At 37.9% G+C, this 11149-nt stretch overlaps 1 protein-coding gene across 4 annotated transcripts in view; it reads right to left on the bottom strand.

Annotated features, from left to right (window-relative positions):
• The window catches only part of enox2 (ecto-NOX disulfide-thiol exchanger 2), a gene marked incomplete in the record, with an annotated part of 191191 nt that overhangs the window by 13782 nt on the left and 166260 nt on the right, over positions 1 to 11149 (bottom strand). For all 4 annotated transcript variants that reach the window (XM_014003713.1, XM_014003739.1, XM_014003722.1 and 1 more), the window contains 3 exon segments: positions 2031 to 2171; positions 4115 to 4302; positions 8003 to 8117. In XM_014003713.1, coding sequence (XP_013859167.1) covers positions 2031 to 2171; positions 4115 to 4302; positions 8003 to 8117 — 444 coding nt within the window.

Below are 11149 nucleotides of genomic sequence, written 5' to 3'. Positions count from 1 at the left end.
GTATAATGCATCTTTTATGATTTAAAAATTAACCTCAGGTGTAAAAAAAACTACTAATTTTATTTTCTTTAATCAAACTGAACAATAAACCTTTAAAGTATTTGCAAGTCAATACTACTCTTTTTAGTTACACTTTCTACAGCAMAGTTATTTTCTATTTAACCAGTTTCAGTTGGATTCAACCGTTTGATCACAACAAACCAGTGTTTATAGTTGCAACATCTCTCTGTACACGACTGAGTTTCATTACAGAAGAAAAGTGCAGAATCTCTCATTTTTGCTTTGATTAGATTTGGGACTAAAATTCGGAAAAAAAAAAAAAAGAACAAAACCATAATTTTTTTTAGCAGATTTATTGAGCCAAAATAATTTAAATTCTTAGGGTTTCAATAAAACTTCCAATTCTTTGGATTATAAAAAAAATACACTTCAATCAAACATAAAAATGCCTGTTGTTGACAGGAGCAATATACAGCACAAAATGATGAAAAGGTTTGTTTTGGTCGTAATAACCACAAGGATAATCTCTTGGATGACCTGCACTTGAGCGGGAGGAGTTATCTGTGGTGACAGCTTGGGGACCAATGAAGGAGAACCTAATCCACGAAGTAAAGTCCTCAAAGTGACAAATCATCCTTTAAAGTCCGCTAATCTTCAGAGAAACCCAAACCCTAAAATTGATTTCTCTTCTTAATGAGACTCTCCTTCGTGATTCATGTTTGCYTGCATGCAGCAGTTTTAATTAGCAYATTTACCCCCGTAGCTCGCGGTGGTGGGGACACGTTTCTTATCAAACTCATCGCCATTAACAAGCTATTGACGAGTGTCCCTCTGAAGAAGGGATGTGTCGACACATTACTGATTCAGCTGTGTGTTGTACGAAGCCCTCGGTGATCACAGAGCAAACAGACACACGCAGAGAAAATCCCCGTGTGAAACCAGCGCCTTTAGTTTGTATTATTAGCAATTTAAGAGGCGATTTAACTGCGGCGCAGTCTAACGACAGCCATTCCTCTCATTAAACACAGCCGGAGGGGACATTAACAAATAAACACCTGAGCACTGGGAAAATGGKACAACACCTGAAGCATTAGTAAACACGATGCGGCGGCCGGGGAAAAGTGACCTTTGACATTTCAAATAGTTTGTAAGATTGTGCGTCAAGAAAGGGCATGACTAGTCAAASAGCTGGGCATTAATTAGCGTTAGATGTGGTTTTGTCAGGGAAAAGACACATCGCCATGACTCACTGCATACAAAACAGGGCAGGGGTGGCTCTAACTGATGATTTGGAGCTTTGTAGCAGCTTTCAGAYAGCACTGGCAGTTTTTCTTAGTAGAAAGTCCTCAGCAGGTTGTATCTCCCATCATAAGGATGATTCAGTGCCTCTCGGACAGTTAAATTTATTGGTTTGTGGTGTGGCAGTGCGGATGTATTCAAGAAGGATAAAATGCTCAGGAAAGGAGTGCGCGCTCGAGTTCCTGGAGGTCGATGTCGCATAAAATCTCGTAAAATTCGTCTGCATTCATCAAAGCTCAGTACATTCCCAGCTTTATTTTCTTTCTTCTAGATTTTAGTGTGGTTCTGTATTTCCTGCTTTGATTTGCTGCGAGCACTTTTTTTTTTTTTTTACTGGCAACCAGGCAGGCTGCAAAATATATGGCTCAGCCATAACATTATGACCACAGACAAGTCAAATCCTCAACATTAACTACAATGGGTGGATAGGGGAAGCAGATAGTGAACATTGTGGCATAAATAGGCCTGTCACTGTAACAAACTTGTCAGAAATTATTGCAATAAACAATATTATAATATAATTGGAGACCATTTTTAACTAATGGTCTGGTTTCATAAAACAATTGCAGTCATCCTCATGCTGCTTACAAAGTTTACAAAATTGGACTATGAGGAAGACATGAAGAAAACAAACAAGCAGGATTAACTTCATTTTAATTTATCATGTGATTAACTGCTTTTTGTGAAAGGCTGCGTCATTAAATCTGGAGAGTTTGCTTTCTGTCTCTTACCTGCATTGTGTGCGTGTTTTGCAGTTTCTGGAAACCTTCCTTCAGATTCTGGACTTGTGACTTCAGCTGCTGTTTGTCCTCCAAGCTCTTTTCCAGCTCAGCCTCCCGCTGTTTCAGCTCTTCCCTCATCTTTAACAGTTGCTGTATAAACAAAAAGAAAAAAAAAGCATGAAGCCACTAATGTTACTGTGAACTAACCAACCATGAACAGCACCAACAGTCCTGAAGGCTAAAAAAAGGTACATAAGTAGGTAAAACTTGAAAAAAATGTTTTAAAAAGGATGACTGAAAACACAGAAATAAGATATAAAGTAAAAGGATGCAATTTTTATATTTAATACACACTTCTCACAGAGGAAATTACTACTTTATTTAATCATCTAATTAACCTTGCTTAACCTACTGAAGCATTTAYTCCAATTTGTTTGTTTGTAGAAATTACACAGAATTATCTACAGTGAACAAATGATCCACCTCCTTTAATGATAGTATCTTTTTTCACAGGTAGAAACAGATACATGGTGACTGATGAGAGCGGTAACACGCCATCAGTTCCTGCTGATAATGTTTTATTGCAAGTTTAAGTGACTGCGGTGACGCCACATGTGGACCCTGACGGGTCGAGGGATCCAATTTCAGCTCCATTCACCTAATCTTTTCATAAACATACCACAAGAAGTTGGAACAGTAATTACTCTCTGCAGGAAGAAATGAACACCGCGGCCTTAATGGATTCTTTTCTTCTGAACACGAGTCGATCATAATTTCCATTATCAGAGACAGGAAGCTGAGAGGGGACACCTGACGAATGCACGAGTCAATTTTGTGTTCCTCCGCTATCTCAGACGCAAACAGGATCGTTTCTGACAAACAAATATCGCTCCTTTAGAAATGCTCTTTGATTGAATTTACTGTAACCTAAAGATAAATGACAACAATCTGAAAGGGTTTTTTAATCCTCCTACTCATCATCATCAGGTTCAGATTTACTTGTTGGCAGAGAGGAAGTTTTTTTTTGTGAAGCTATATTTTCAATGTCCTTCATTAAGGTGATGTTTAAGGTGGAGTTTTCTTTTGTCTGTACAGTTAGCAACATATCTCGGCTCAGGTAGTTAAATCATGAACTAAACAACATGAACCACTGGATGAAATTAATTATTGTCTGATCATCTACAACTGATTAGATTTTGAAGTCAACTCAGTTAAAGATGGCTGCCACAGCTAATCAACATTAGCCCACACATAAACAGCAGCTGTGGCAGAGTGGTTAAGGGAGTTGCTGGGATTGTGCAGAACATTTTCAAGGCTCGACTAAAATAGCTGTTATTTCTCCATATAAGATGGTTTTAATATGAAACTGTGGTACAAAAATCAGCAGGCTATATGCTTTACTTTACAGGTAATTTTCTGAATGTACTTAGTTTTATTATTTATTTTTTTCTTACCTGACCAACCTTGTTGACGATTATTTGACTGGACAAATAAGTGACAGAAACAGAAAAAAAAATCACTCCTATTTTTGTACTTTATGGATTTGAAAAGGTTTTGTAAACCAGTTAGATGGGTTTATTTTGAAATGAAAAACTTATGAAGCTCTTCAACAGCACTTGGGGAAAAAACATCATGGAGATTCAAGGTACATTTTTAAAGAAATAATAAATTCAATATTTTTCATTATGTGTCTGAATGAATAATCTACTTTTTTTAACTGGCCTTGCACCCCCCCCCCCCCACAAAATAATAATAATAAAAAAAAACACACACACATACACACATAATACGTTTCTGTGTGCTTTTAAAAACACAACCAAAACCTACGACAACAGCTATCAAGCTATAAGCAGAGTAAAAAAATATATTTTTAGCTGTTCTTCATAGCTGCACTTTTCAACTCATTCTCAGATAACATTCAGGATCATGAATCAGTGAAGATCTCAACTTATAAAAATAAAAATTCTAAAGCAGCCTTGTGACCAGGCACTGAACAGGAAAAAAAAAGCAGCCAATTTAACTCTTTGTGGGACAAACAACAGAAACGTTGTGGCTGTAAGTGTCTATATTTGCATGCACATATGTAAGATTACCTTTTGCATGCCTTGCAGAGCCTGCTGCAGGAAGCTGAGCTGCTGAGAGTGAGTGCTGTCCTCTTCACTTCTGATTGGTTGGTTCTTCCCTTGTTCTTGTTTGAGGAGCTCCACCTCATTCCTATAGGCGTCCAGCTGACAGCGCAGGGAATCGTTCTCCTCCTTTAAGGCTTCTGCTTGGGAAACACCTACAACCGACACAGAATTATATAAAATACCTTGGTTATTAGGGAACACCGCTCAGTTGAGATGTCGTCTCAACAAACGGCCTCTAAATGCTGAATTTTCCACAGGAATTTTACCATCATCGCTTCGTTGTCGTTCTTATTTAAAGAAATGTAACATAAAAGACGGTGATGCTCACGGAGAGGGTATTTATTCTCTTGGGTTGGAGAGTTCACAGAAAGTGAGACAATATTTTACTACTGTACGTTCTGAAACCTAGAGTGACACAATCCATTTGATACATGTCTGCTAATAAAAAAAATATCCCTGCTTGTTCCCCAAGCACAGAGTGTGCCAGGAAAAGATCTTATTTAGAGATCCGGTGACACTCAGGTCTGAAAACTTCTCTCTTTTGACGTTAGTCACAGCTGGAGTGCCGCTTTGACTGAGAATGGAATAAAAATGTCCCCAACTGAATTGACAATAGAAAAAACTGATGAACAAGTTGAACAAATGTAAAAATAAATAAATAAATAAAACTACCAACAGCTTAAATAATTTTGTTTCTGTGTGCGGTGAAAGATGTCAAATCTAGCATGAAATGATTTAATCTATTTATGAATTTTGGTATATTTTTGTTGTTTATTTTTTACTGTATTTTACCACCAACCTTCATAACAATAATTAGCCTGTATGGCTATATTTAGCAAGTTCACATAATGTTCACATAATAATAAAGTACTCATTCTTTTAAATAAATACAATTAACAATAAAGCATTCTGAAAACCTCTGACATGCTTCAGTAGTGGTTTGAAAACACAGATAGCTTTTCATAAAGACAAAAAAATGTTATACCTATATGGGGGAAATGAACAAAAAAGAAAAAAAAATACACAAATCCAAATCTTGGTTTGATTATCCAAGAAACCCTTATGTTTTATTTGTTAACAGCAATCTAGCATAAAGAAAAACAACTAAATGGTAAAGCTGTAAAATTAGAGCTGCATTGTTTCCTTATTCACTCCGTGTCCTATTTATTAAAAATCTGGAGCATTTTCACAATGCCTGAAAGCAGTAATAATCCCAGAATGTTCTGTCCAAAAGCGCTCTGCTGGACGTTTGACCTGACCTAYTGAGCAGCAACGCTCTGCAGAGGGAGGTTTGATTATTATGAGACCYTCTCAGCATTAGAGATGTCCAGTTGTGCTGTCTCGCTCCACATGTACAAGACTTGAGGAGAAGCCTTTAAATGAAAAAAAAGTGGCTGAAGAGCAGATAATCCAAATCCCCGTGTGTGTCTATTGTGTGTGTGTGAAAAAGAGTGTCTTATTAGGGTGTGTGTAGGTGTCCATGAGGGCTGCCTGCAGTCTATCATGAAGGACCATTGGCAGCGCTAATGAACTCTTGCTGGGTGAGTGTGTGTGTCCAGATCGAGCGTATGTGTGCCTCTTTCCAAGCGAAATGAAGGTTTGAGGTAAGAAGGATATTGATCTGAGAGTCTCATCAGCTTGGTGTGAAGAGATGTCAACTGCTTGGCTGAATTCTGTTACATAAGCGGCAGAGCTATCGACCTACAGTTAGCTATGAAACCGACTGTACGCACACACCTTTAGGCATAAAGTCATGCTTCATCTTTCTGTACAGGTTTCCAGGCTTCCATTCACTTCTTTAAGAGGTTGCRTTCATAGCACAGGTGTTTTTAAGCAGGCCTGGTCGACATGCAAACATAAGCCCTTTTCTTAAAGGTTAGTGAGATAAGAGTGCACCATACAGCCTGTGGACACAAAAACCAAGACGCTGCCACATTAACACCCATCACTTCTGGCCAATCCTGAAAGTATCGAGCAGAATGACAGGTCTCTGACAGCAGTACTAATCACTAATAGCTAAATAGCAAGGTTGTAAATGAGATGACTGCAGCGTTTACATATTTTTGCATGCTAATTAGAGAAGCTGTCATATTAGCAATCGGCAGAGATCACGCTGAATAAAAGGGAAACAGAGACGAGTCTGAGAGGACAGCAGAACACAGATCTCAGGAGGGCGGACGTGAGGTGGKKAGYGGYTTCTGCATGCTGCCCAGSTGACTACTGCAAACYTGTTGTAGAGCGCATGTGTCAAACTCAAGGTCCGCRGGCCATTAAYGGCCCATRGGTGACTTCCGTCTGGCCCACCAASCCCCCACAACATACTAATACTATAAACACATGTAAAAATTATATTAATTTAATATAAAATACATTTCATATYAATTTATGCAACAAAATAAACAAATTTAAATTGGAGAAATTTGTTGGGGTTGTTTACTACTGACTTTTAAAGGCACAACACATTTTATAGTTTTTTCTTAGGTAAATAATGATGTATTTTTATGAACTGTTTTGTGACTGGTCTTGTGATTAAACTGTGTACAGACTGGTCTGGGTAGCTATAAATTATATGGTTACACGGGGCAGAAGGTACTGATAGATAAGATACACATCTGAACAAACCTTCACATAATTGAATCGTTTCTCATTAGAACAGGAAAATTGTATGAAAACCTGACTTTCAGCCATAGGTTGGCCACTTACAATAAATTAGGCGGAGTCGGGTCCTGAAGCTGCTGTTATAATGATGTGACTTCCTGGAAAAAGGCCCTGAACGCAACACTGAGAATAAACTGCCTTCAGACGAGCGCTCTATTGTGGTTGTATGAACTCTTTTCACATTCAACAYTCATATATTGGTGTATTTTCTATCTGGATCAAACACGTAAAAAGGTAAACGAACACTGAGAACAATTTTCTTTCAAAAAAGTGAAAAATAATAATACTTGTCTTGCCCCTGAGCTGTTGGCTTTGAATAACTATGCCCCCCCTGAGTAATTCAGTTAAACATATCTCAAAATAAGCTGCTTTGAAACTAGCATTAACCACAAACTACATCTCCCATAATACATGTTGATGCATGGGAACTCCCGGTTGGAAAGTAGGAGAGTTCAGAATTCAAGACGGCAGCTACTCACCACAACTCAAGTATTATTTATTTCACATTTAGTCAGTCATACACCTTCTGTACTGTTCAGTGTTTTTACGAGGATATGTGTTAAAACGCTGTTTCTATGCAGGAAACACCAGGTAGAGCTCCATTATTGCTCGTTAGCAGTGCTCAGCCGTAGCAATGAGACGAGGATCGAGACGTTTCCTGTTTGGCTGAAGTAAAACATGAAACGTCTGAGTTAATTACAACTACCATAACGCTCAGTTTGACACAGTATGAGAAACAAGCAACACCATTAGTTTTTGTTGTTTCAGCAAACACAAAGAAACTCCTTGGAGGGAACAGACACACACGCCTATCGCACTTATTTTGGGCTGCGTTGTGAAATGGCAGCTGGCAGGTGCGGAGCGATGCACACGCAATCACACTGCGTCTTTTCACTGGAGCAAACCGAGCTAAAAGGCATTCAGCAGTCAAGTTCAACATAAACTCAATAAAGCGTGAATGCTGTCAGCATTTTTGACGAACTTTGAACGCGTTCTTTCACTCATGCAGAGTTGTAAGACGGCTGTCAGATGTTTGGTGGGGGGCGATGATCAATGTCATTTTATTCAAACGCAGCCACCTCCCTCAGGTATTTAACAATCAATGCGTTCACCCTCTGGAGAGCTCGGCTGGTGCACGTCCTGTCAGAGATGACAAAAGAGTTGAACTGTGGATACGTGCATGCATATGCATACCTGAGTCCTCAGAGTCTTTGCTGTCAGGGGCGTCCTCCATATCGTCATCTGACATCTCCATCTCTTCCTCTCGTCTGATGCCCATCAGCTGCTCGTTGTGCATATTTCTGATCTCCTGCAACACACAAAGAAGACAGAGGTGGATAAAAGCTGCCAGGACTCATGGACATTATACACAAAAAAAACTTGAATACCRTATTTATTTGTGTATAWTACGATCTCATGTATAATACGACACCCCCTTTTTTGAACTTAAAAAGCATAAAATTTTTTATCCTCAAACTACCTCCAATACAGACTTCAAGATTTTTCAGCCTTTGCAGTCTTTATACATATCAGTAAAATGATCATTGGACTGTTCATTTTATTTTAACAACATATGTCCTAAAAGGTATTTTGACAACAAATATATATCAGCTGTAGCAGCATCATWTGAATTCTGGCATTTTACACATAGTCCACCAGGATGCGCTAACACAAAAGTCAGAGACTTCACATGAAATTTGGACCATCTTCTGGGGGAAAAGCAGATTACTTCCTACTCACGAGCGCCCCCTCTGGTGGGGAAACATTTTTTCGAGATACAAACTTTTTCAGAACACCGGTAGACGGCAGCCATTACAGACGGATATGTTTGTTGTTGTTCGAGGAGCGGCCCGGTCACACGCTAATGTCATTAGTTCGTTATCATTACTAAGGAGCAGGACTGCCTTTTTTCACATCATGTCTCCTGCCTGGATCTGTTATTATCTCGCTCTGAAGAACGGAGTGTCAGAGATAAGCTCGCTTCAACTGCTTTTTATGACGCGGTCTCATTTCCGGACTCAGGCATTTTGTGAATGAAGCTGATATTTCAGTTAAAATACATAAGTAAAAATATTTATCCGGGTATAGTACTACCCCCCAACTTTATGGATTTAATTTTACGTATTATACTTGAATAAATATGGTAGTTACAAAAGTCAGTGGAGTAACCTTAATGTAACGTACAAGTTATGAACAACACTTTTAAACACAGAGAAACAAGGAGCATAGATAAACAAAGATTAAATGTATACATTTTTCTGTTGATTAATATATAATAAATAATAATGCATCCAATTAAGTACAACCAGCAAAAATTGACTTTTTATTTACAAAAACACATTATAATAATAAGCTTTGACTTTGTTTTACAAACCTGCTTCTTATGAAAAGCAATACAAACAAATGATGAAAAATAGACAAGTATAATAAGATTGCAGACCTTCTAAAGCCRTCAGGGACAAAAATGTTAATGTATGATGTTTTGGCAGAGGATTAGATTAATCCCCACATTCACTGATTTAAACAAATCAAATAGGAAATAAATAATCATAACGTGGTAACGATTTCTGCTGCTAATTTATTCAGAATTGGCTAATTTGCTTAAAAATAAGAGCACAAAAAGAAGAATGGTGGTTTGGGGAAAATTCTTTAAAAAACTGAATTAATAAAATAAAGAAATGGAACAAAAAACATCTTTCAGTTATAGCAATTTCACACATAACAGTGGTGCAAATGGTGTGTAAAAAAAAAAACCCAATCAGGAAGCCTATGCTAGAAAAAATAAGGTAAATTACCGGCAGCTATTTTACCAGAGAGTAACTGATTTCTGAGGGCAAGAGTTTAGCTACTCTTCCCACAGCTGGCTTTCAAAAACGACGACTAAAAAAAAAAGGTTTCATGTGGCTGTCTTCAGGTTTTATACGCTTTAACAGACGTTTACATTTTCATTTTCAAATTTAACATATACACCATATGTACAAACACTACTATAAAGATAAGACTGCATAAAATTAGATAAAATGAAAAGAAAATCAAACTGAAACCTGCTTCAGAAAAGCTGAAAGTATCTGAAGCTACCCAAGAGTAAATAAACTTACAACCATCTGTCAGCTGAAGTTATCAGCCAAAGCCCGTGGCAAACAGGTACTGAACACACACCAGCACAAGAAAAAAACACAGCCAACTGGTGTGATTGGAGCACATACCCACAGCACATGGAAACTGATAGAAGGAGGCAGCTGTTTGATTCTGCCCTGGAGATGCTTCTACTTCCCGCTGCTGCCTGTTTCTTCATATTTCACCTCCGTGCCAAAGAATCACACTGAATATCCGATATGAGAGAACAAATCTGGGTTCCTATTGGATAATAAATGAGCCCCAAACAACAACATTTTACTCACCTATGTTCTTTACACTGGCCAGCGGCTTCCAGCCTTCCAGCCAAGGGAGGTGAATGTGACATAACCAATGAAAGAAACAGTCTGGAACTACATCATGGGTTTGAGCCCGTGCACTAGATCGTATTTTTCGGCTTGTGAAGGAATAATCAATTGTGCTGAACCCAAGTTAACAACGTGGCACCAACGTCGGCAGCTTTATGTAGCTTTTTCATACTCATAGCCCATTATTATGGTTCTCTGACCTTCACAGAAAATGTATGGTTGCATCTTACAGCTGTTATTACCTCCTCATATTTAACCGAAGGTAGCGGCTTTCTGCTCAGACAGGCTGAGTGCACACAGCAATAAATAACACGGGGGAGAAGTAAAAGTAGCTGGTGTAGTAATTCAAGCATTTGGTGRGACCGAGATACAAGATGCTGCTAACTGGATGTTGTTAATTGAACTGAAATGCACATAAAAATGGTCTMAAAAACTATTTACATGAGTGCAACGCGTTAATCCAATAACGTTTTTAATTCAATTTGAAATAATTCGACTGATGTAAGATTAAAAATGATTTTTTATAATTTTAAACAAATATTTTCCTATCCAATAGACAGCCTTCATCATTTGCTTTTTCAAAATGTTTTAATTGCTTTTTGATGATCACTGGCATGCCAAAAACAAAACACATTTTGTAGTGTACAATTTTACTCTCAAACTAGTTTAAACAGCTACTTCATTTTTTCGTAGTTGTTTAATAAAAGAGCTTTAAATTGAAATTCTATGATTTGGTTAACTATGGTATTTTATCAGTTATGTATAGGGCTCAWAAAAMCACATTACCTTCAAACATTCAATTACACTTTGTTAAAAGAGAGTTGTTATAATCTCAAGGGGATAGAGATGTTTGTCAAACCCAAATTTAGAATCAGTTTAAAAGGAACAGAGTACTTCA

Source organism: Austrofundulus limnaeus, unplaced genomic scaffold (genome assembly GCF_001266775.1).
Source record: "Austrofundulus limnaeus strain Quisiro unplaced genomic scaffold, Austrofundulus_limnaeus-1.0 Scaffold1, whole genome shotgun sequence".
Taxonomy (NCBI): Eukaryota; Metazoa; Chordata; class Actinopteri; order Cyprinodontiformes; family Rivulidae; genus Austrofundulus; species Austrofundulus limnaeus.
This window is presented reverse-complemented; position numbering and strand designations above follow the sequence as displayed.